The sequence below is a fragment of the Pleurodeles waltl genome, chromosome 9 (genome assembly GCF_031143425.1).
Source record: "Pleurodeles waltl isolate 20211129_DDA chromosome 9, aPleWal1.hap1.20221129, whole genome shotgun sequence".
NCBI classification, from domain to species: Eukaryota; Metazoa; Chordata; class Amphibia; order Caudata; family Salamandridae; genus Pleurodeles; species Pleurodeles waltl.
In genome coordinates this window covers 796765527-796792207 of record NC_090448.1, presented here as the reverse complement: position 1 = coordinate 796792207, position 26681 = coordinate 796765527, and the positions used below count along the sequence as shown (strand labels likewise).

The 26681-nt window shown below is 43.6% G+C and overlaps 1 protein-coding gene across 2 annotated transcripts in view; it reads left to right on the top strand.

Annotated features, from left to right (window-relative positions):
- The window catches only part of CHRM1 (cholinergic receptor muscarinic 1), a 316212-nt gene that overhangs the window by 184871 nt on the left and 104660 nt on the right, over positions 1 to 26681 (top strand). For both annotated transcript variants that reach the window (XM_069208041.1, XM_069208043.1), the window contains one exon: positions 22660 to 24424. In XM_069208041.1, coding sequence (XP_069064142.1) covers positions 22660 to 24389 — 1730 coding nt within the window. In that variant the 3' untranslated portion in view covers positions 24390 to 24424. The remainder of the gene's footprint in view (positions 1 to 22659; positions 24425 to 26681) is intronic.

Below are 26681 nucleotides of genomic sequence, written 5' to 3'. Positions count from 1 at the left end.
ATTTTGGTGTAAAAACATAGGTTTTGGGGGTCAAATAGTCTCATAGAGACAGAAAATAACTTCCCAGAGCAACCCTTCTGCCATTTTCCAAAATGGAGGCTCTGTAATGATGTGTTTTAGCCATTATATTGGTAAATTACTTTAATTTTATTTTGTTTCAGGTTTTCCGTTGATTCATTTTGTAAACATGAGCGAAGCAGGGGGTAGCAAAAGAGCTTTACCTCCTGACAGAGTGTTGCTAACTACAAAATCTGAGGACTTCTTCAACAAAATAAAATGTGTCATATTCCAAACTAATCTGAAAGAAAAGCTAACATCAACTGCTGTTGGACAGAAGAGAGCTCGAGATGCTGCAGAAATACTGCAAGACGAAGATCACAAAAGATTGAAACAGATGGGTGAAGAGGATCAAATATTTTATCATTGTAACAACAAGTGCTACAAGTTGTATACAAGGGAAAAAGCCTGAAAAAAAATCATCAAAAAATAGCAGAAACAAGTGGATCACAAGACAAATCTGAGTCTTCTGAGAAAGGGATGACAACTAAACCCAATGCCCATCCACTTAGAAGATTGATGGCTACCCTTCTTCCAACTTCAACAATCAGAAAGCAGAAGATCTTCAATTTGCTATCTGTGGCTTAGCTAGAACAAGGGCCAAAGGGATTGCCGTAAGAACAAAGTACAGAGTATGTGAGTCCTAAAGGGTACACGTTTTTATCTGCAGCCAGTTTCTTCCAAGATTAAGGGGGTCATTCTGACCCTGGCGGCCGGTGACCGCCAGGGTCACCGACCACGGGAGCACCGCCAACAGGCTGGCGGTGCTCCCAAGGGCATTCTGACCGCGGCGGTTCAGCCGCGGCCAGAAAGGGTAAACCAGCGGTCTCCCGCCGGTTTACCACTGCCCTATAAAATCCTCCATGGCTGCGGAGCGCGCTCCGCAGCCATGGGGATTCTGACACCCCCTTCCGCCATCCTGTTCCTGGCGGGTCTCCCGCCAGGAACAGGATGGCGGTAGGGGGTGCCGCGGGGCCCCTGGGGGCCCCTGCAGTGCCCATGCCCATGGCATGGGCACTGCAGGGGCCCCCGTAAGAGGGCCCCGCAAAGTATTTCAGTGTCTGCAAAGCAGACACTGAAATACGCGACGGGTGCAACTGCACCCGTCGCACCTTCCCACTACGCCGGCTCCATTCGGAGCCGGCGTCCTCGTGGGAAAGTCGATTTGCCCTGGGCTGGCGGGCGGCCTTTTGGCGGCCGCCCGCCAGCCCAGGGCAAATCCCAAAATACCCTCAGCGGTCTTTTGACCGCGGAGCGGTATTTTGGAGGCGGAACATTGGCGGGCGGCATCCGCCGCCCGCCAATGTTAGAATCACCCCCTAAGTTTTCAGCCGAGTAGCTGATCTAAACAGCAAGGTGAATATATTTGCTGCGGATTTAAATGCCCACCCAAACCGCATGCATGCATACATTTGAAAATATGAATGTACAATGAGCTACCAGCAGCAACATAACGGCCAGTCTTCAGTTAAGTTTGCACTCTTTGAAAAATCAAATTACGTTTTAAAGCCACTATTGAGTGCGGGTTCACATTCATTGAGATCAGGAAATAACAGTCATTGATGAAACTGTATTGATCCTTAATAATGAAATTAAGATTTTTCTGGTGAGAATGTACAAAATAATTTGTTTTGTCAGTATAATAAAAAGAATGAGCCACTTATTGTGTTCTCAGTTGATTTGACAAGTTCTTGTTGCCCAAATAGGATCACAAGATGCCGTAAAATCAGCAGAAACCATTTTAAGAAACATCCTGAAAGATTTAGATTTTGGACTTAATGACAAATTTTGTGATGCCCCAAAGCTCCGGAAATCATGAGAGTCAATAAGAATGCCTGATGTTGTCTTAGCATTTTTTTACCTGGTTCAAACACAAGCGAAACCCAAATGTTCATGTGAACATGGGTATAAATGCTTCAACATGAAGCAGACATTGACGTGAAACTCACTTGTACCAAATATACGATCAGGCAGGCAGTACTGCTATTGAATGAATCAACGCAAGCAACCATTGTGGTCCAAATATTTTGAATAATATAAAAATAAAAATAAAAACAATTTGTAGAGTATGGTCTTCAAATAGTAATGTTTGGAGTATAGTGACATTGGAAAACAGTCAATAGCCCATTCATTTGACCATATATATATATATATATACATTTATATATAGTAATCCGAATGCTCATTCCAGGCTCAGAACGGCCCGCGAGGGGTGGCGCGAAAACCGGCAAGAGCAGACCGGTAGTAATGAAATCAATCCAAACAAAAGCAATGAAGATCGCACACTCAGGACTTCAAGAAAGTAAAGCAAATGCTTTATTCACAACGCATTTCGGCTGTCTCCACAGCATGGATCACATGAATTTCACCACCAATCAAACAACAGTTAAATATATCAAATTCTGTTGCATAGAAACAGGACTAAAGGAGGAAAAATTGGAATAGAGAACGGGACACACAAATAGTCATTCATAATAGAATCTCTTGCTGATCTTATACTGAACAGACATTCTTTAGCAATTCTTAGATATAAAATAATAAATATAATTTATCAAGAATTATCTCTCAATTATTATGTTCCATTAATATTCAAAAAGATTTATAAATTACTTTCAAATGTTCTTCCATACAATTTCCTCAAATCTGGAAGGGAGGAATAAAATAAAATAAAATAACTTCAACTCAGTATACAAGGCTTTCATATAAATATGGATAAATTATCGTTATCTAAAAGACCATAAATACCAATTAAGATAAAAAAATTTTTTTTTTTATATATTACCCCCATTCCAGAATCTCATATTATACATGAAATGTCTAAAAATACATTCCTGCTTCCTCCAAAATAACTACATAGACCTGTTAAAAATACAGCAGCAAGGGCCATATGTACGAACACATTTTCCCATAGACACAGAATGGGTAAAAACCTTTGCTACATCTGGCCCCAAATTGTAGTTGTTATGTAGTTATTCAACTGACATTCAACAGAACAAAGAGAATCAAATGTGTAAGAAATGTGCAAAAAATATAAAAAAAAATCTTTATCTGCGTATCAATCACCCAGTGCACCAAGTGAAGTTATAACTAGACGAAAGGAAGAGACGGTAAATGAGATCCATCTATCACCGATCCGAACACCCCATCTTCCTGTAAAGATATGAAATAAACTGATTACACACCTAAAATAATTAAATCTCTAAAACCTCAATCACAAAACAGTACAGCTATAAAGACAAATATTAGCTTTAAATTACGAGAGATAAAAGATATATGTATATATAAATAATACACATACAGGGAGTGCAGAATTATTAGGCAAATGAGTATTTTGACCACATCATCCTCTTTATGCATGTTGTCTTACTCCAAGCTGTATAGGCTCGAAAGCCTACTACCAATTAAGCATATTAGGTGATGTGCATCTCTGTAATGAGAAGGGGTGTGGTCTAATGACATCAACACCCTATATCAGGTGTGCATAATTATTAGGCAACTTCCTTTCCTTTGGCAAAATGGGTCAAAAGAAGGACTTGACAGGCTCAGAAAAGTCAAAAATAGTGAGATATCTTGCAGAGGGATGCAGCACTCTTAAAATTGCAAAGCTTCTGAAGCGTGATCATCGAACAATCAAGCGTTTCATTCAAAATAGTCAACAGGGTCGCAAGAAGCGTGTGGAAAAACCAAGGCGCAAAATAACTGCCCATGAACTGAGAAAAGTCAAGCGTGCAGCTGCCACGATGCCACTTGCCACCAGTTTGGCCATATTTCAGAGCTGCAACATCACTGGAGTGCCCAAAAGCACAAGGTGTGCAATACTCAGAGACATGGCCAAGGTAAGAAAGGCTGAAAGACGACCAACACTGAACAAGACACACAAGCTGAAACGTCAAGACTGGGCCAAGAAATATCTCAAGACTGATTTTTCTAAGGTTTTATGGACTGATGAAATGAGAGTGAGTCTTGATGGGCCAGATGGATGGGCCCGTGGCTGGATTGGTAAAGGGCAGAGAGCTCCAGTCCGACTCAGACGCCAGCAAGGTGGAGGTGGAGTACTGGTTTGGGCTGGTATCATCAAAGATGAGCTTGTGGGGCCTTTTCGGGTTGAGGATGGAGTCAAGCTCAACTCCCAGTCCTACTGCCAGTTCCTGGAAGACACCTTCTTCAAGCAGTGGTACAGGAAGAAGTCTGCATCCTTAAAGAAAAACATGATTCTCATGCAGGACAATGCTCCATCACACGCGTCCAAGTACTCCACAGCGTGGCTGGCAAGAAAGGGTATAAAAGAAGGAAATCTAATGACATAGCCTCCTTGTTCACCTGATCTGAACCCCATTGAGAACCTGTGGTCCATCATCAAATGTGAGATTTACAAGGAGGGAAAACAGTACACCTCTCTGAACAGTGTCTGGGAGGCTGTGGTTGCTGCTGCACGCAATGTTGATGGTGAACAGATCAAAACACTGACAGAATCCATGGATGGCAGGCTTTTGAGTGTCCTTGCAAAGAAAGGTGGCTATATTGGTCACTGATTTGTTTTTGTTTTGTTTTTGAATGTCAGAAATGTATATTTGTGAATGTTGAGATGTTATATTGGTTTCACTGGTAATAATAAATAATTGAAATAGGTATATATTTTTTTTTGTTAAGTTGCCTAATAATTATGCACAGTAATAGTCACCTGCACACACAGATATCCCCCTAACATAGCTAAAACTAAAAACAAACTAAAAACTACTTCCAAAAATATTCAGCTTTGATATTAATGAGTTTTTTGGGTTCATTGAGAACATGGTTGTTGTTCAATAATAAAATTAATCCTCAAAAATACAACTTGCCTAATAATTCTGCACTCCCTGTATATAATTTTGTTAAAACATCAACCAGTCTTCTAATCCTCATATAGGTGAGTAATCAATTCCTCACCAGAATTCAATCCTTTAGGCATCTTACTTTCCAAATCCAAAATATATCTAGATTCTTTTTTCCATCAAATTTGTTCTCTATTGCCACCTCTGTGGTATGATGGCACATGTTCAATACCAAAATACGACAGTAAAGAATAATCAGAGTTGTGTTTTCGTTTGAAATATCTAGCCACAGGATAGTGTGCATCTTTAGATGTAATAGCTCGCATATGTTCCAAGACACGCCTCTTTACACTGTGTTTAGTGCTACCCACGTACCACCTATGACAAGGACACTCTAATATATAGATTGTAAATGAGGGTCTACAGGTCAAGAATTGAGAAATCTGCCTCATATTTCCTGGTTTACATGTATGATATTCTTTACGCATAGTGCTACTGGCCTTACAATGTCCACAGGGAAAAACTCCCTGCAGATTATGTTCTCTCATTTGAGGAATGGTAGTGATATCATTAGATCTTAAAATATCACAAAAATTCCATCCTCTTCTATATGTAATCTTGGGTCTTCTCTGAATTGAATTACCAATAATGGGTTCACTTCTCAAAATATTCCAATTTTTTTAGACAATTTTCTTAATCTGGGCCGTATCTTCATTATAGGTCATAATCAATCTAATGTTGTCTGTATCACCATCCTTTATTTTAGATGTATTATCAAATAAAGTCTGTATTCTTTTCACTCCTTTAATTTTATCAGTGGCCTTCTGGATCACCCAATTGGGATATTCCCGTTGCCTGAACCTCAAAATTATATCTTTTTGCTCTCTCTCATAAACCTCATCAGTACTACATATTCTCTTAGCCCTTAACAATTCTCCATACGGGATACTCCACTTCAAATTATCTGGATGCCCACTAGAGGCATGCAGTAAACTGGTGCCAGCCGTACTCTTATGGAAGAGTTCTGTATTAATTCTCTTGTCTTTAATCATAACTTTGGTATCCAGAAATTCAATCAATGATTTGCTCATATTATGTGTCAATATAACATTCAAATCATTCTTATTCAGTTTCTCAATTAACCTTTTAGCTTCATCTTCAGTTCCTTTCCAAATAATGAACAGATCATTGATATATCGAAGCCACAAAACAGCCTGTTTTGTTTCCGGATATCTTACCTCATCCTTAAAAATCTCCTCTTCCCATCAGCCTAAAAAAAGACAGGCAAAACTAGGAGCGAAGCAAGTCCCCATAGCAGTACCGAGGATCTGTTTGTATAGTGTTCGGTTAAACAAAAAAATATTGTTGTTAATACAATATTTAATCATATCAATGATCATGTCAGTATGTGCCAAATACCTTAATGATCTCATATGTAAAAAATGTCTGCAAGCTTGTATGCCCTTTTCGTGATCAATGATGGTATACAGGGAATTCACATCCAAGGTTATTAGTACAAAATCATTTTCCCAAACAATCCCTTCCAAAGTCCCCAAAACATCTTTGGTATCACGGGCTTATGAGGGTGGATTAAATACAAATTCCCTCAGAAAAAAGTCAACATACTTGGATACATTCTCCAGTGCACTATCGCAAAAAGACAATATAGGTCTACCTGCAGGACAACTCCTATCCTTATGAATCTTCGGAAACATGTATAACATGGGTAATTTGGGGGAATCTTTCTTCCGAAAACAATATTCCTCCCATATTAATAGGCCTTTGTCCATGCATTCTATCAAAAGATGCCAAATTCCTGCAATGCTATTCACATTTGTCTCTTTGGTAATGGTCATATAGAAATGGGTGTTATTTAACTGACGCATAACCTCATCAATATACATCTGTCTATGCATAAGTACTATATTTCCACCTTTATTGGCTGGACATATGATAATATCTTTGTCATCAGCCAGCAATTTAATAGTGGTCCTCTGATCTAACGTCAAATTCTGATTATGTCTAGGTTTAAACCATGTTCTATGTCCATATTGTACAAGATTTTGAACAACCATGTCATGAAAAGTATCAATATTAATATGATTCATATTAGGAAACAATGTAGATGTAGGTTTAAACCCCGAAGGTACAGTAAGATCATATGTAATGCCTAAATTATCCAAAGTTCGATACAAATCTTTAATTTCATCCTGTTTTAACTCATTGTTCTCTAACTCATGAAGAGTTATTAGAGAGTCACTGATGCACAACACATCCTGACTCTCAGAACTATTGGAACATTCAAAACTCTTCCCAATGTGATTTTGGTGTTTAAGTTCAAACCATTTCTTAAATTTTAATTTTCTAATACATGCAAAGAAATCAATCCGAGTCTTAGCATAGTTGAAACGTTCAGTGGGGCAAAAAGAGAGACCCAAATATAATGTCAGTTTATCATTTTCCATCAATACATAATTCGACAGATTGACAATTGTCTTATTCACCATATCAATATCCATTATGCTTGTATGTTGCAGCTTCTTGTTGTTTTTCCCACTTGCCCCATGTTTGGATCTATTTTAGTTACGGTTTCTGAGTCTCTCTCGCCTCTTCTGGCTCCACCCTGTCTTCCTCTTCGACCCGTTGACCTGCCTCTGTTCTTCGATGTTACATCCCTCAGATTTTTGTAAACCTGCCTGCCACGTCGTAACAGGCGGTACTCGTCTAAAAAAGTTGCTGGTTTATTCATTACTTCAAAATTAGATATTTCACTCTCTGTAGAACTCAGAGTGTCAGTCTCCCTCGCACTTTCTAGATCACTTTCAGAGATTGAGGGCTGACTCTCCATCACAGGTCGAATAGTTGCAAGTTTGTACAGATGATCAAATTTCCTGCTAAAGGTCAGAATCCGTCCACTCTCATAGTCTCCTATATCTCTATGTAGTTTTTGTTGTTTTTTAACCTTAATATCATCTTCATATTTTCTCAACCTATTATTCATTGTCTCCATGACAATGAATCGCAATGGTCTCTTTTTCAGATCTTATTTCAAGGTCATCCTTTATTCTTTTGATATCAAAATAATAGAGTTTCTCTGTCTCGCCATGCATATTTTATTAGAATTTCCAACATATGTTTTGAACTAGCAGCCGAGTTATCTGCCTATTCCTTTAACATCTCAGGATTCGGTGAATCATATGAAGGTGTACTAAAAATTCTTAGGCCTCTTGGGACCATTTCTTGGTCAATATAGTTCTGTAGGGATGTTGCTTCCCACCATTTTGATATTTCCAATTTACATGATTTTTCCAATTTGTATAACAAAGTATTCAAATTGTTACTGCACTCCTGTTCCCTTCCAGGAAAATATCCTTTTAATTGAAGTCTTAGCAAATAATACCTGAGCAGCCAGTTTTCTTTCATTATCAATATCATCATTCATTATGTGAGAGGCAAGAAAACCCTTGAAAATAGTATTCAAAAAAAGAAATGTCAACGCAGAAAAAAGGGGAAAAAAGAAATAAAAAGAATATATAGATTCCCCACACTGTGTCCACAAAACGTTTCTGAAGTCCCCCAGGTAAAATACCCAGTTCCCCTTGCCACTAAAAAGGACGGACTCTATATTGTTTGTATTTGACGAGCTCGATCAATATCGCAATCACGACGGTCCACAATAAAGAAAATAATTAAATCTTTGTATCTTTGTAATCCGAGGGGAAACGCCGTCACCAACAGAAGCCTTCAAAATTGCATCAACATACCTTCGATGCTTTCAATCGGCCCTGGCACTAGATAGTCCACCTCCACAAGCACAGAAAAGGGAGGACCTGTGTCCAAGTATTGCGTTTCCCGGTCACAATCTAAGTAACGATCCGGAACGCCGGCCAGCAGCTCCGGCAAACACCTCCACATGTATACAAGAACTCCGTAATGAAATAGCAAGGTATCACGTCACTCAGACCCGGGTGACGATACCTACGGCCATCAGTCCGTCGATATGAAGGACATCCAAATGTCCAAAATCAAAGTCCGTCCTTAATGGCGGCCGACCAAAGGAGAGCCCTCCATCAATGCAGTAATCCGAATGCTCATTCCGGGCTCAGAACGGCCCGTGAGGGGTGGCACGAAAGCCGGCAAGAGCAGACCAGTAGTAATGAAATCAATCCAAACAAAAGCAAAGAAGATCGTGCACTCAGGACTTCAAGAAAGTAAAGCAATGCGAGCCCCAGGCAGTTGCAAATTTTGGCCCTGTCGTTGGGGCCACATGGGTCCCCTGCAATACAGCAGGCTCAATGTTTTGACTTTCGAGGTAGGCCAATACTTGTCCAACCTTGCGAGGTTTGTTGAGACTTCTTATGCTTCAGCTAATGAATTGAACCATGGTAGTTATTAAGAGTCAGTACAGGTGGTACAGGTACAAGCCTAAGTAACAGCAAACTGATAGAGCGTAATCCCAAATAGCAGTAAAGAAATACCCCGATGTCAGAACAATGTTTATGATCAGAAAAGTTGCATAACAAACCAAACCTCCCACCCACCACCCACACCAACCCCAAGCATCACTGAATGTCCAATAATCATAAAAACCAAAAGAACAACCCCATTACAGCATTACTCATGAATGCTACACATACAACCATGCAAGGGGTGCCTTGGAGCACAAGCCAGCCCTGGGACAGTGTCCTTTTCTGTTATTCCAATATTGGATAGTTCCACATGGATTGATGAAAAGGTCAAGGAACTGTAAAACACCTGGGATGACATATAAGAGCATATAAGTTTGTTAAGAGCTTTCACTTAAGCATGTAGTCCACCAGACAGTACTTGTCAGATCTGGGATGTCAATCAGTCAGGCTACAGTAGTTCAAGGCCAAGACAAATAAAGAGCAGTGTCCAGTGACAACGCTAGGGTGAGCTATTAAGAGGGCTCACCGATGCCCTCATCTCCGTATGATTACAAGCAACACTGCAGCCCCACTTACTCTTCAATCTTCCCAGCATCTGAAATTTAGCAACTGTACTGTTATACAGTAAGGTGGTAAAAGTAAATGAACAAAAACTAGAGAGCTCCCCAATCAGTCATTGTGACTTAAATTGGATTCTCCATGGGCAGTACCTCGTTTGGAAAAGCCAAGGACCCATAGGCACCTCTCCGCTGAAGGTGACAGTTAATGAACTCCTCAAGCAGTGTACAGAAATAAGATTTAGATTCAATATGTGAGCAAGACAAGAATAGCATAAAATATTTCACAGCTTTTTGCAAATACTTTTATTGGCTTCCTAAAGACCTTTCATGCTTCCTGCACCAGTGGCATAAAGTCTAGCTAGAAAGCAACAGATGCATCCACAAAATTGAGATCAGGCATGATTCTATTAAGTCGGAGGACTTGATCTCTATCCCTGTAGTAAAGGAACTTCACTATAATGGGCCTTGGATTTTGGCCCGGCTTCTGTTTAGGAGCCCGAGAACGGTGGAAGCACTCTACAATGAATACAGTGGAGAAGGCATCATGAGCAAATAGAGACTCCAAAAGGTGCTCCACAAACTGCTTCAGGTTGGACAATTGAGATAATCCCATTATTTAAATATTATTGAGGTGGGATCAGACTTTCAGGTCTTCATTCTTAGAATGTACAGCTTGGAGCTTGCATGTGATCCGAGATAAGGTCTCGGCCAACTGTTGTAGTGCGTCCTTCACATCTGAGATTCTAGTTTCTCCTTCAGTTATACGTGTTTCATGTTTGTCAACTCTCTCCTTAAATCCTTCCGATGTGTCAGTGTGTCCTTTTTTACTATCAACGGCGTACAAGCTTCCCTTTATATCTAGGAGGAGAGCTGGCATATCACTGTCTGGCAATGCCGATGAAGGTGATTGTTGCTCCTTGGCTCAGTATTCACCCTGCATCTCTTCAAATTGTAATTTGTACTGCCTGTTGTCCGGCTTGGCCATGATTATCCTCCTACTAGTAACAGGCTACACTCAAATACTGGATTCTCCTTTCAAACTGGTCACATGTGCCCTAGTCAAAACTCTAAATCGTTGGGCCTACACAGCACATAGGCGGCATGCCATATCAAAGATACTAATGGCTGTAATCCATCATACCCAAGGGGTATCCCCTATCCCTAAAGGAGCAACAGCCACACTGAACAAAAGTACCCCACTCTTCTGCCACACCCCAGGGCCTGTATGAGGGATATCATGCAACACGAATACTCCACTCACTTTAGGGGGGATAGCCGTCACAAAGCAAATGCATGGCCCACGAACGAACTTTCCATATAATCGTGAGGCAGCCGTCTGGGGAGCAACTCCTGCTAGAAGTCACACAGGGTCTCACCTCCATTGCTGCTCCTGTGCCACGATCAATCTGGTACTAGCTGTCCTATAGCGAGTCAGGTCTTTACAGGCCCCGGTCTGTTCACAGTGAATCAGGGGCCCACGGTGTAATGTCCTTCAGTGCTCAGGGTACAGTACAGTGCCCCCCGCCACCCACAAACACACAGTGTTTGACAACCGGAGCAGAGGGAAGCAGATTGCAATCTGATCAGCTGGTGCCCAAGAGCAAGGAGGTATATCAGGCACTTGATAATGGGTGCAGCCTCAACAGGCCCCAATCCAACCATCCCAGGCCGGGCCCAGGGGATAAACCCAGCACACCAAGGACCACAGTGCAGGAGCCCTACTATCCAAAACCTCTCATCGCCAGCACCAGCCCAGTGACAGGCATTCCTGGTTGCACTGAGAAGTCCAAGCCTTGGGACAGTGCAACTCTTCAGCGAAGGCGGCAGTGCTGCCTCGTAGTCTCTATCAGGTAGAAGCAGATGGTGGCGCCTGTAGTGTCCGGCTGGACACGTTCTAGTGTTTGGCTTTATGCTAGTTTGGCAGCCACTCAGGGCTGACACCACTGCCCGTGCACAGAGACTGGTCTGCCTCTTACGCTGCAATCACAGCACCAGTAGTGCCCTGATGAGAGAGGAACCGATGAGTGCACCAGTCAACACTCACCCCAGGACCTGTCTGCACAGTGCTGTACAAGAACTGCAAGGCCTCCAGTTGAGTGAAGTTGCTGTGATCTCCTGAAGTGACCACAGCCCCATCTAGTGGTATTTTGCTGCATGGCACCCACCCGGGGGGGGAGGTGGGCTGTAAAGTAGTCAGACTGGTAAAATTAGAAACTTGCTGTGCTGCAAACACCGCCTGCATTGGCACAAACAACAAGGAGGAGATAAGTCCTGCTGCATGTCAAGCACACTCCCTTTAGTGGCAACAGGCCACCATACCAAGAAGCTGTCAAGAGCAAGCCACACACCCCGGTGGTCTGTTTATCAATTGAAGGGGAGAGACTGTGGACCTCTGCAGAGAGATAGCCCTCAGCTAAGAAGGCTCTCACGAGTTCAATGCAAGTCAAGGGAGTGAAGCCACAGGCAGCTCAGCTCAAAGTAGCAAAGCCTAATAAGGCAGCCTCCAGCAAAGAGAAGGGGGACAAGTCCCAAGCAGCACAGTAAAGAAAAGGTATCATGACCCGTAGCATCAGTAAGGGTGCAGCAGCTCATGTTTGAAGTAACTGTAACAGCACTTGGCGGTGGTTTGTGGGACCGCACAGAACATTTGAATTACAGCAATAAAAAAGCTGAATAAATATGGGCCAGAGAGAGGAGGCCACACACGGTGAAGCAAAAAATTCCCAAATGAGAGAAGTGAGAGCTATGCAACCCCTGTCTCCTGTCACTGCAATCAAGAAGACAGTGCTGCACCCTCCCCCTTGTGAACAGCTACCACTGCAAGCACGAAGTGCAAACACACAAGGCACCAGCAGAGGGCACCCTCCAAGAGATTAGTTACTAGCCCGACCACTGCCTGATGGGGCACCAGCTCACAACAATGCACCCGGCAAAAAGTGAGAGAACAAGAGCACAAGATTAGAGGTGTGCAGAGGGCTGCACCTGGAAATTGAACAGCATGGCCAGGAGCCCTGAATAGGAAGCCCATCAGAGAACTAGAAAGAATGTTGAATGAAGAAGGCCACACCAGTTGGCCACACCCAGCACAGTATGAGCAAATTTGGCCTGTCATTGAGCATGTCGGACAGAGTGACAGACCGTGCCAAGCATGCCTACACATAGGAAAGACCAAGTGCTGCAATAGCGTTGCCTCGAGGCACAAGCACTATGCCGTCAAGAGAAGAAGAGAAGATGGAAGAAAGGTGACCCTCCATCCAGAGATTGGAGCACGAAGAAGATCCCTGAGGAAGGGACTGGACCTGTGAGAGGTCCACAAGAAACTGAAGAATCAAGTCCTCCAGACAGGACAGGACCTGTGAGAGGTCCATGAGAAAGCGAAAAGTCAAGTCTTACCGACAGGACAGGACCTGTGAGAGGTCCACGAGAAAGCGAAGAGTCAAGTCTGACAGGAGCTGAGAGAGATCCGCAGGGAAGAAGAGAAACAGTCCTATGAAGAGGACGGGACCAGGGAGGTCCCAGTGAAGACAGCATCACAGTGACAGGTCTGCTCAGAAGAAAGAGGAAAAGAGAAACAATCCTATAAACAGGACACAGCCAGGGAGTTCCCTGTGAAGAGAACATCACAGTGAGAGGCCTGGTCGAAAGAGTGGAGAGCATCGCCCAACGCCATGTCGCAAAAAAACATTGGTGAGCGAAAGTGTGGCACGTTGCCACATCGCAAAGAAGAAGAAAGAAGAGGAGAGAAAGGTGCGCAGGAGAAAGGAAGAAGAGCGACAAGACCAAGGACTTTGGCACTACTGGTATTGGATGTTCTTCAACACAAGCCAGCCACGGGGTACAGCGACCTCACTGGAGTTAGCAGAGAGGGAGTACCGAAAGTAAGCCGGCGGAGTGCGTGAGCCGCTTAGCTGCCCCACGCTTCACATTGCAACCATTCAGACGCCTGTCACCGGCTGCTTGAGATAGATGGCATCCCTGCTAGCGACTGCACATGTCAAAGAAGAAGTAGAAGAACCACAAGTGGCCACAAAGTCCCTTCAGCCATCCTCACTCCAAGAAAGGCATTGCCACCTGCAGAACAAGTTGTCAAATGGTAAAATTGTCATCTTTACCATGTGTATCACCAGAACAACCATCTACGGAGCATTGTATCACCAGAGTGGAGCCTTCTGCCTGCGAAACATCCAGTGACCAATGAGGCGTTTCTGGAGCCATGGGAGACTCATCACCCAGGGACCATCTGTTAGACCCCACATACACCTGAGCTCTGCTGAAGAGAGCACACCCAACCATTGTATCACCTACCTTTGTGGTTACATAAGGGATTTGGATGTGACCATCTTGGGAGTTTTGCAGCGACCAGTTCATGCAGCCTACTAGAGGCCAAATACACAGCCCACGCAGCCCGTGACAACCCAGCAAAAAGGGCCTCAAGAGAATTCCTACATGAGGGATCTCGGCACAAGAGATGAGTCTAAAGCTGCTCTAACAATAGTTTCCGGAAAGCACCGAAGTCTCAGAGGGAGATGTCCTACCACCGCACCATCATCCCTGTCTTTGAGGGTTTGCCTTTCAGGGAGCCAGGGCACCTTCAAAGAAATCACTGTAGCGGACTCCACCATTGCTCTTGATGCACCCCCAAGTTGAACTATGTAAATAGACTCCAACACTGTAAGATCAGGTGGGCCAAAACAACATTGCTCAGGTGGACTGAAACCCCACAGACATGTGATTGAGAGATCCACACACCATCTGCACTGGATTTTGTGCCCAGAGTCATCTGGTTAAACTACGGATGCGTGCCGTGATGCAAGGTGCTCCCAGCGGCACCTGTCCACTCATCATGTCCTGGTGACTGCCTGAAGAGTCTCAGTGGTATTTTACTTTATTGTTCATTCTTTCCCACAGGTTGGACTTGTTTGTTTTTCTTTCCATAAAGTTTGGGAGGGATATAGTGTCCTGCTGGACATGTCCGCGTGTTTGGCCTTATACTAGTTTGCCAGCCACTCCCCGAGGTCTGGCCTGTCATATTCACACCACAACCATCCATCACATCTTTACTGGTCAGGTGACCCTGCCAATAAAAGGAGCCGGGCGCATGTGCCCTGGGCCAGTTACATGTGCAGTGACCATGGGTCTGTAACCTCACTATGCTGAATTGGGGCCTGAGGTCCAAGACTCTACAGTACCCCAGGAGAAGGCAGGTGAGTGGGGCCTTCTGTGGTGCAACTGTCAATCCAGAGCGAGTCCGCGGGTTGATCCCCTGTGTGCTCTTTTACACAGCAAACACCTTTTGGGAAGCCACTACTTAGAGCTTGGGAATCAAGCTGCCAGTTTCAAGAATGCCCCGGGCACATATTTTTTAGATGTATGTATGTAGACTATTGTTTTCTGCTGAGTACTAAGGCCCATATTTCTTTTTTTGTGTAGCATTTGCGTCACGTTTTGAAGCAAAAGCGGTGTAAACTTACAAAATATAATTGTATTTTGTAAGTTTGTGCCGCTTTTGTGTCAAAAAGTGACGCAAATGCGGTGCAAAAAAAGTATAAATATGGGCCTCAGTTGTATATGTTTAAGGCAATGTATATATTCTAGAAATGCCAGTAAAAGTAAAATGTCAGTCACTCTCGTCCACGCATGCAAGTCCAAATTAGTCACTATTGATGAATAAAATTTTAAGTGCTCCCTGTTGGATATATATACTCTTCTTTATTAAAAACCTGTGTGTCTTTATAATAGCTGGATCCCTTTACAACATAATTTGGTTCGTAATTTGCCCTAAATTGCGGCATAATTGTCCATTCCTTGTGGTAAAATGTAGTCAACCTCACTGCACAATATGGTCCTCACTCACGTCGTGATTCAACTGGCCTCGAATTTGCTTCCTGTTGTGGGTCAGAATATTTCAAGACATTGCCACAGGATGGTCTGTAAGACATTCATTCAAAACACAATGCAATAATACACTCAAATATCACCAGAGCTCTGAATCAGCCGAACTAGGTTTAGCCGACTTCTGAATGGCTGACTAAGGGCCAGATGTAGGAAAAATCCAAATTGTGACTTGCAATTTGCGAGTCCCTGCGACTCGCAAATTGCAAGTCGCAATTTGGACTGCAGAAAGGTGTCTCAGACACCTTCTGCAACTCGCAATGGGGTCGCAAAGACCCACCTCATTCATATTAATGAGGTGGGTCGCAGTTTGCGACCCCATTGCGAGTAGGGGCACTCACGGGGATGGTGGCCTGCTGGAGACAGCAGACCACCATGTCCGTGACTGCTTTTTAATAAAGCAGTCTTTTTTTTTCTAAGTGCAGCCTGTTTTCCTTAAAGGAAAACGAGCTGCACTTTGAAAAAAAAAACGAAACCTTTTGTTTCGGATTTTTTCAGGGCAGGTAGTGGTCCCTCCGACCACTGCCTGCTCTGAAAAAATATTTTTTTGTCCAGTCACAAAGGGGAAGGGGTCCCATAGGGACCCCTTCCCGTTTGCGACTGGGTTACCATCCACTTCAAGTGGATGGTAACTGCGATTCCATTTGCGACCGCTTTCGCGGTCGCAAATGGAATTGCATAGCATTGCGAGTCGCAAATAGGAAGGGAACACCCCTTCCTATTTGCGAGTCGGGAATGCATTTTGCGAGTCGGATCCGACTCGCAAAATGCATTTCTACATAGCAAAGAGGCATTTGCGCCTCGCAAACGTCGATTTTCGCCGTTTGCGACTCGCAATCTATTTGCTACATCTGGCCCTAAGAGCGTCGGTTTTAGTATGTGAGTGATCATTATTTGTTAAGGAAATCGTTGTAAACGTATGTTGATCATTAAAAAAACGTGTGACAGGGAATGGGACTAGGAGTCTGCATACAAACACACCTTTTCAGTTGTGTTGGCCACTGCTTCAAAATATAACGTGCTGGCAGCAGGAAAAATGTAGAACCGAATTTACAAAAACATTTACCGCAGTGAGCCAATGGTTACAGCTATTAGGTAATTATAGAGAACAATTGCATATAATTATGGAATAGTATTTTACACACACAGGGACCGACTAATCAAGGTTTCATGCCACGCAGAAAGACGCCTGGCTGCCCTGCATGAAAGGGAGAGGACAGAAATGCTCCATATTTAACATTATATGGCACATTCTGGTCCTCTCCTTGGGCTGGTGTACAATGTGCTGCCTTGCATCAACGCAGGCACCTTTGTGCCGTTGTGCAACGGTGCCTGCATTGTAGTTAGGATTTTACATAATCCTCAGAGGCATTTTCCTCTTTCTGAGTGTACTGCAGAATGCAGCCCACTTAGAAAGAGGAAACAATTAGAAAAAATATATTTCTCCTCATTGCGTCTCCCCTGGGAAGGCATAGCATTTTGACGCAGTCTTAGGTTTACCAGTCTTGGTAAATCTGGTAATGCACCAAAATCCATGGGTGGAGGTGCAGAGGTGTACCTTGGTCAGTAAGATCGGGGGAGGGGTGGAGCAGTAGGTTACCTGACAATCAGGCTGGCAAATAATGTTAAAATACATAGTACAAAAAGCTGGGTGCAGGAGAGGGGATTAAGGGGGGTGGAAAGGGAAAGGAATGCGGATTCATGGGTGTACTAAGTGAGAGCAAGCACAATATTTTGTAAAATAATCAACATTTTTGAAGTCTTTCAAAACAGAGAGAGGAGAAAGTGTGTGTGGGCTTTTGCGTGATGCAACGGTGACGTAAAACATTGATAAATATGGGCCAAAGGGTGGGGACTGGAAAGATCAAAGAAAGGTTTACCACAGCAGTTTGTAGGCACGCTGGACTGCAGGTGTGTAGGAGGCTGGCCCTCTGTGTAGTGTGCAGAACTAGGCACACTGTGCAGGGAGTCCAGGCAACCACACGTTGATTTCCAGAGGTAAAAATTAGACCACCTATGCTCCAATTTTTAAGGTAGCTGGTTGAGCAGTTAGGCTAATCCAGGAAATGTGCTAAGCATTTTTTGTACTCATAAATCCAATCATGCACCACACACACTCGATGAATAACTCGAGACCAGAATTTATAAAAATACTTCAGACTTTTATATAATTTTTAAGACCAAGATCTTTAATATATGTTAAGTACTTTTTGAGATATGACTTTTTAAATTTCTGATAAAGTTAGTCTTTCTGTGCGTAATTACGCACCATTTGAATCAATAGGCAGTCACTTTTAAAAATGCATTACAAATCGTACAGTTGAGTTACCAGTCTCTTTTTTTTGCGGGATGGTTGCAGCAGTTGGTGGGCACCTTGTGCCAGCTGGAGAGCCTCCGGTGGCTTCCGGTTCGGGTGGGAATAGCGTTGGAAATTCTCTTGGCACAGGCACAAGTCCCCCTGGAGGGGCCACTTGGAAAAGGAGCTGGTTTGCAGATTTAAAGACGGTACCTCGGGGTCCTCTTGGGCTAATGAGGTCGCAAGGGGTTGGGGACCTGTGGAGCACAGCTGGTTCCTGGTTGAAGGGCAGCTGGATGCAGGGCGGGTTGGAGATCCAGGAGCTGTGTGCAACTGAGTCCTTTGGAGCTGGAGGTGAGTCTCTTTGAGGGCTGCTTACAAGACAACTGTGGCACTCTGGCAGGAGCTCCATGGTATTCCTGCAGTCCCAAGACTGGGGCTTCCTCCAAATCCTTTTCCAGCTCTGAGGGAGCTGGTTTTCTGGTTGTCAAACATCAGCTGACCAGTACCCAGGGTATTGGCGTAACTCAGCCACTGGAGGGCGCAGTACCACCAGACTTGGCACACATGTAGATCACGTCCCAGCGGTCATCAGTGTTTCATCAGGTCTGGCAGCCAGCTTCTGGTTGTGGAGATATTGGCCAGTCAGTGAAGTGACCCTCACTGGCTTGTTGGTTCTTGCTTTGTTCTTGAGTGGTGCCTCCACTGAGAAAGGAGATCTGGGATGATTTTTGAAGTTGGAGGTCCCCTGGGATTTTTGGGGTCGGTCCAGTGTCCAGCTTTTCGGCAGCAGCAATGTTTGGGTCCTGGGTGCAGCAGGCAGGGTTTGGCGCCTTTTCTTGTGCAGCAGGTCCACAGTTCTCTTGCTTTGGATCTTCTTTGGTGCTGGTCTTCATTGTCTTTTCAAATCTGATTTCTTGGTCTAGGGGAGCCCACTAAATACTGAATTTAGTGGGCGTTTTAGGGGGAACCTTGTAGTGTCCATTGGGACACTTACCCTTGGGTGGCTACACCCACTACAGTGACCACTTCCTGTGGGAAGGGTCACTTCCCTAAACCTGATTGGCTATTTTCTTCCATTCCCAGATGGAGGAAACTGAAGTTGAAGGTCCTGGGTGCGGCGGGCAGGGTTTGGCACCTTTTCTTGTGCAGCAGGTCCACTGTGCTGTCGTAGTTGGACTCTTGTTCTAGGCAAGACTGCTGATTCACGGATGACAGTACTTATGTTTGTAGGCGACTATGCCTGTCCTACAACAACTCGCAACTGTCATCCCAACCCTCCCGGCTCACAAGCAGCATCTCACCAGAAACCCAGACAGTAAAAAAGTGATTTATGGCAGCCTTTACGCATGTACTCTGATATCTCAGGGAGCATTGTGGTTAAACGGAGATTACCCCTTTCTCACATAAACACCATGTTTCAATCAAACACAGGCAATGAAGAAGATGTAATAAAGTTTCAATAGGTTTTATTTCAGCAAAACTGCAATCTGTGATAAGTTGCATGGGCCGCAATGGTTAGGATAGTGAACAATGCAAGAAACAGAATGGTAAAAACAAGAGTCATTAATACAAAGACCCCAGCCATCTTGCAATAACATAGAAAGACAGAAAGTATGTGATATGTCCTAATTCCCTAGCATAGTGAGTCTAATCTCTAACCTAAAAGAGAGCTAGGTATGTTAAACCTCAATCTGTCAATGCCATGTCCATGAGACGAGCCCCCCAACCCTTGTTACCTTGGAATGAAGTCTCTAGCTCAAACTCCATAGAAACACAAAGACTGGGTCAGTGTCAAGGCGACGTGCAGCATCAATAGCAGCGATGGCATCTGGTGGGAATCCCTCTGACTATCTGTTTAAGTGAGGAGTATTTATACAGATCTGCTTGGACCACAGACGAAGGTCGGTTCCCAAACATTGGATAACAAGGCATGCATGGGACGGTAATTTATATAAACAATTCCCTCGAAAGCGTGAAGAGGGAAAGTACCTCAAGTGAACACCTACAGTTTGTTTATCTTTGTCCTTTGATATTGACGCCTTAGCGTGGTGGCACTGATAACGCAAACTAAAACATGGGCCTAACTAAAATTAAGGCAGCCATCCTAAACGATTTAGTTAAATAAATGAGCTAAAACAGAGCAAGCTAAGTAGGGTAAAAGTCACTAGGTGAAGGGGGCACGAGTCTGCAAGCCAAAGGCTAAGCTAGCTCCTGTAAACCATTCAAACGAACTAGGATTCACAATAGTTATCTTCTTTGGTGCTGGACTTCTTTGTCTTTTCAAATCCAAATTCTTGGTCAAGTGGAGCCCACTAAATATTGAATTTAGTGGGCGTTTTAGGGGGAACCTAGTAGTGTCCAATGGGACACTTACCCTTGGGTGGCTACAAGAACTACAGTGACCACTTCCTGTGGGAAGGGTCACTTCCCTAAACCTGATTGGCTATTTTCTTCCATTCCAAGATGGAGGAAACTGAATTTGAAGGTCCACTTCGCAGGCAACACCTTAGGGGTGTTGCATGCTAGGTAAGGCCACTCCTACCCTTTGTGTGGTTTCCCACCTTTGCTACATCCAAACGTGGGGGTTTGCATAGTGTGAGGCCATCTGCTGCTAGCAGCAGGCCTGGGGATCGAGTTTCAAGGGTGGTATCCCTTTGAAGCTCACTGCCAAGGGCAGTGCACATTCCTGAGGGAGGGGGTGTTAGCTCCTCTACTCAGGAAGGGCATTGTTTTCCAAACAAGAGAGACGGGGCTCTCCCCCAGGTTTGTATATTGGCTGTCTGGATGTGGCAGGCTGGCTGGAGCAGTCAGCAACAATGCCAGGATAGTTAGTTTTTGCAGGGGGGGGCACATCTATGGTGACCCCTGGGTACTCTTTATAATAAATCCAGTACTGGTTCCAGTTTGGATTTATCATTCTGAGTTGTTTTATACCAAACAACCCAGGATTCAGAATAGCCATTATGCAGCTGGGAAACTGTTGTTCACCAGAGGCCAGCACATACATTAAAATGGTTGCTCTGTTCACTCACTATGTCCCAGGCTTGGAAAGGACACAGTGGGGGCATATTGCTCATGCAAATATGCCCTCACATATAATATGGAGCACCCTGCCTTAGGACTATAAGGCCTGCCAGAGGGGTGACTTACCCATAGTAAATGCAGTGTATGGTGAACGGGGCACACAAGGAGTATGCCATATCGAGTTTGCCTTTTTAGGTTTGCCCCAGCACATTCAGCCTGCAATGGCAGTGCTGGGTGCATCTGGGTTCAGGGCCCTTGAGGATGACACAATCAGTACTGCTGCCCTCAGGGGCCTACTCCTAAAATACAATTACTTTTACAATGTTTCAGGGAGAGAACACTGGTACTGGGAACCTGGTTAGCAGGATCCCAGTGCACTCCAGTCCAAGTTGTATTCAGAAACCAGGCAAAAAGTGGGGGGGGGGGTATTGCAACAAGGTGCCCGTTTCCCACAAGGAGGCATAGGATTATTGTATTTGTACACACATCTGTTTCACTGCGTAACTTCTGTATGGGGGTAAATTATGAACACTGCTGATATCATGGAAACAGCTCTGCTTGACACAATCACTGAAACCTCTGTGATACTCCTACCCCAGTTCTCTTCTTTACACCTACTCACAATACTGACCCACACCGATTTAATTACTGTTTCTTCTTCACATTACCTGATTCCATATAACTTTCAGACAGTCTTATGTCCAACTCTGCACTTTTCTTGTCTGGAACCTGCATTGATAATATGTTGTATGTTTAACATGGAGATAAGAAGTATGAAGAAACAGGAATCCTATCGCTTTCAGTTTAGTAAAGGGACAAAATCATGGTGGCTACATGAACTAAAATCCAACTAACAACACTAAGCATAGTGAATTTGTAGTCTCACTATTTTCCCATTGTGGTTTAGCCCCTACTATCTCAAGCCTTCAAGCCTATGCTATTGGATGACAAAGCAGGACTGACTTATATTCTCTCTCTATTTCTCTCTCTGTCTTGCTCTCTCTCCACCCCCTTTTCCTCCCCCTCTGCTGTGTACTATGAACATCTCCAATCAGTTGTGTTCAGTGGCTACCAGTCATACCTATTATAAAGGAGGGCCTTTCCCTCTCATTTTGTGGGTACAACAAGCAGTCGTAAATTTTCTTCTAAGGACCAGTGTCTTACTGCTTTTTAATTTCCTTTCTAGTGTGCTGTGGGCTATCTTCAAAACATCCTCTTGATTTATGTATGAACAAGTCCAAAATGCAAAGTGGGCTTATAATGCCCAAAAAACCTTCTTTGTCATGGTCGCTCAAAATCCTCTATTTCCAAATTTGGGCTTTCTTTGCATTGAAAACACTGGTTTAGAACAAGCACAATCTATACTTTTAAACAATAAACATTATCATGTCATTTGTTTCAGGCGTTAAGTTTCCTATGCTGTGTTCTGATTTTCCCATCTAATTTGGAACCTACTGTCTCAGAGATGATGACGGTATGAGTTGTATGGTAAAAAGGTCATTTTACAAAGCTGGCATAAATAACACAGAGAAATTGTGATTTACTGAGTTATTAGTATGTCATCAACAAGTTTTGACTAACTCACCTTTTGTCTCCTCCTTCTCCAGGTGACATCATCAGGCTGAGGAACTCAGCTTATTTCTGGCCCCTAATTCCAGCCCAAAGAAGACCTGTGAGCCGGAACTCCATGTGGCTTTTACATCAGGATGGCTTCTTAGAACACAACCTCAAGAGCACCTGGCCTCCCACCATGAATGTTTCAGTTGCCCCAAATGCCACAGACCCACCAGATCCACTTGGAGGCCATGCCATCTGGGAGGTGGTCCTGATTGTTTTGACAACTGGTATTCTCTCCTTGGTCACCATTGTGGGTAACCTGATGGTGATGATGGCCTTTAAGGTCAACAGCGATTTGAAAACAGTGAACAACTACTTCCTGCTGAGCCTGGCCTGTGCTGATCTTATCATTGGAGCCCTTTCCATGAACCTCTACACTATGTATATTATCATGGGGTACTGGCCTTTGGGGAGTGTATTCTGTGACCTTTATCTTGCTTTGGACTATGTGGCCAGTAATGCCTCCGTCATGAACCTCTTGGTCATCAGTTTTGATCGTTACTTCTCTATCACACGGCCTCTTACTTACAGAGCAAAAAGGACTCCGAAGAGGGCGGCCATTATGATTGGTATGGCGTGGACCATCTCTTTTGTCTTGTGGGCACCTGCCATCTTGTTCTGGCAATACATCCAAGGAGAGCGAACAGTTGGCCCAGGAAAGTGTTACATTCAGTTCCTGTCAGAGCCCACCATTACATTTGGCACTGCCATTGCTGCATTCTACCTGCCAGTCACTATAATGTCGATACTTTACTGGAGGATCTACCGGGAAACTGAAAATCGTACCAAGGAGCTTGCAGCTCTACAGGGCTCGGACACAGCCAACATGGTTCAGCCAACCATGAACAGTTTTAGAAGTACAAGCAGCTCTGATCAGTCTCAGGCAGTGGAGACACCAGCCGCCACACTACAAAGGCCGAGGGTTTGCTGCTTTCCCAACTGGAAACAAAGCCAGTTGGCTCAGAAAACTTACCACGAGAACAGCAGCAATGGTAGCTGGAATAACACTGAAGAGGGTGGATCTGCTGACTCCTTAACCTCTTCAGAGGGAGAGGACCAGCCATTTGAAATGAAGAGCATCTGCTCAGTTGTAATCAAGTTGCCCATGATCAACTCAGTGGTGCGCTCACCCAATTCAGCCAGCTCCGACGGGTCTAGTGAAACTTTGGATAAAGAGAGCCCCAGGCAGGGTAGGGCCATATTGATGAATTCCTCCAACAACACATGCAGAAACAATACCTGTGATGTCCCAACGGGGACCACACCAAAAACCAGCAGTGCCAGGGCCAACAAACACCCAATGAAACAAAAGCCACTCACCTTGAACTCTACTGCTATAAAAGATAGGGTGGCACCCAAAGCACAGGCACCAATTACCAAAAACCAGATCAATAAACGAAAGAGCATCTCCCTGATCAAGGAAAAGAAGGCAGCCAAAACCCTCAGTGCAATCCTGCTGGCCTTCATTATTACCTGGACCCCCTACAACATCATGGTACTTGTGTCCACTTTCTGTCAAGAAGAATGTGTGCCGAATACTCTCTGGGAGCTGGGCTACTGGCTCTGCTATGTTAACAGCACTGTCAACCCCATGTGTTATGCCCTTTGCAACACCTCCTTCCGCAACACCTTCAAGATGTTGCTTCTCTGCCATTGGGACAAGCGGAAATGGAAGACGCACAAGCGGTCAGCCTCCTGCTACAGGACCCCAGCACACTGATTCTCAAGCGGGAGCTGGAAGTGAATCTTTTTATGGTGAGCTATTGTCCTCTGTCCTATGTTGCACTTCTGCATTAAGCCTACTGCTGACTATAATTTCCATGCTTAGGGCTAGGAGGATAGAAGAGAATGAAATGTGAATGAAAACAAAGAGGATACAGTTCTGTTCATCCCAATATTATTGTGTGCCATGCCAGTAAATCCCTTACCTTTGAAAGGAAATGTGATCTTTTTGTTTAATAGAGGATCTTATAGGAGTCTCTCTCTCTCGCTAGTGAATTATTCTCCATTATACAGGGAGTTTTAGGAGTCAGAAAAACATGGTATAGAATCTCCTATCTGCAGGTAATGAAAATGTGGAGCCCTGCCAGAGTACTCCCAAATCAGAACGCACACACAATAAATGGTATTTTACAATTATATGATTATTTACAAATTATATTAACAATAATGATCACTGTTATTGTGAACAACTCATCTGATAACATATAAATCCAGGCAAATTTTAGGTAAACCTCAATCATATTTATTCACACATCCCCATCCCATTAGTACATTCTGTACTTATTATGTATAAAAGTTGTCAGCTATCTAACTTGTAATCCTTCACTGAAGTTTAATTATTTCAAGCCAGGTATAGTTTCCTTCTGCACCTTATGCTGTCCCCAGGGCGGCAGTCATAATTCATCCCACTAGGATTTTTCTTCAGAAGCTGATTTATGTGTCTAACCCCATCCACTCACTGGTACCTGATATAGTTTTATCGCTGATGGGGTCTTATTGAGGGAGCAGGGAGGGGCTAATGCTAGGATCCCGTGTAAGAATATAAGACAGAAACACTTTGTAGATAGAAATGTTCAGAAGCTTATGAGCCACAATATCCAGCACCGCAGCCTCCTTTATGCATCTCCCTTTCCCAACCTCCAGCATTTATATCACAACATTCTCTTCAAGTCATATGATTGTAATCACAGAATTCTACACTGGAGATAGTACACACCTCTCCATTACACAAATGTAAGAAACACTAACAATAAAATAAAAAAAAGAGAAATACCAATAAAATACTTTATAAGTATAAATCTTAAAAAAATTGATATGTAAAGAATATACACACAATTGCAGATTGGGAATATGTGTATGTTTAGTAAATTGAGAAAAAATCTGTGAAATTGGATGATCTTACTACCATATGTTAGAATACATAGGCCTGATTTAGAATTTGGGAGACACTACTTCATCCGTCAGGATGGTGAAGGGCATTACATCCGTCAACCTGATGAACTACCATCCACCAAATTTAGATATCACTGCTGGTCATTCCAGTACATTGAAAGGAACCACTGTCATGTCGGCTCCCTTCAAAATACAAAAGATTTGTGGATGGTTGCCATTGGTTTTGATGACTGTCCACCATAATTTTAACATTTTTGCTTTGAAAACCAGACTCCTAAAATTGGAGTCTGTTTCTTAAAAAACAAAAAAAAGAGAATGGTCCCTCATAACCAAAGACTTTTTCTCACAGGGTGTGTGATCCTTAGTGTTTCTTTTCTGTTTCTCACCACCACATTGTTCCTGGTGTTGATGAACAGAAAAAAGTACATCACACTGCCCACCCTAAATAGGGCAGGTGGTGTAATACCGTTCCTCCATCAGCATCTTCTCCACTTGGGCCTTCAATGGAAGCTTTTTATTGACAGAGCCAATAAGGGCTCTGTTGACAGAAAGCTTATGGTCCTTCCATCTCTAAATGAGGCGGGCAGACTGAGAGTTTGGAGGACAAGGTACATAACCGACTATCACACTGATGAGCACCCCCTAAAACCCTTGATTTCTGACTGCCTTCACTTACCTCCACCACACTCTCTCTGGATGAGACCTTATCACCCAGTTCAAATTTCACGTTCTGTGATCTTCCATTTCTATGGCATTGTGGAAGAGTTTGAGGAATTTGAGAGTCTCTGAGCAGTTAGATTTCTTCATCCCTAACCAGCAATTTCTTCTTTTTCACCAAATTACCTCTTAGAACTTCATGGGTTACACTGGCCTTCTCTCTATTTGCCTACTAGAACTTTGTGGATTACACTGGCCTTTTCTCATTAAACTTCACTTTCCTTTCCTAAATATTACCTTCTTCTTCTTCCCTCCACAACATTCCTTTCTGAATATCTGTTTTCTTATCATTAACCCAAGATAGGCACATCACTAAGTCTGCCCTCCTAATTCTGAACAACTCAAAGGGGTCTAGGGTGGAATATGGTGCAAATTTGTACTTGTTTTTTTTTCTCATTTA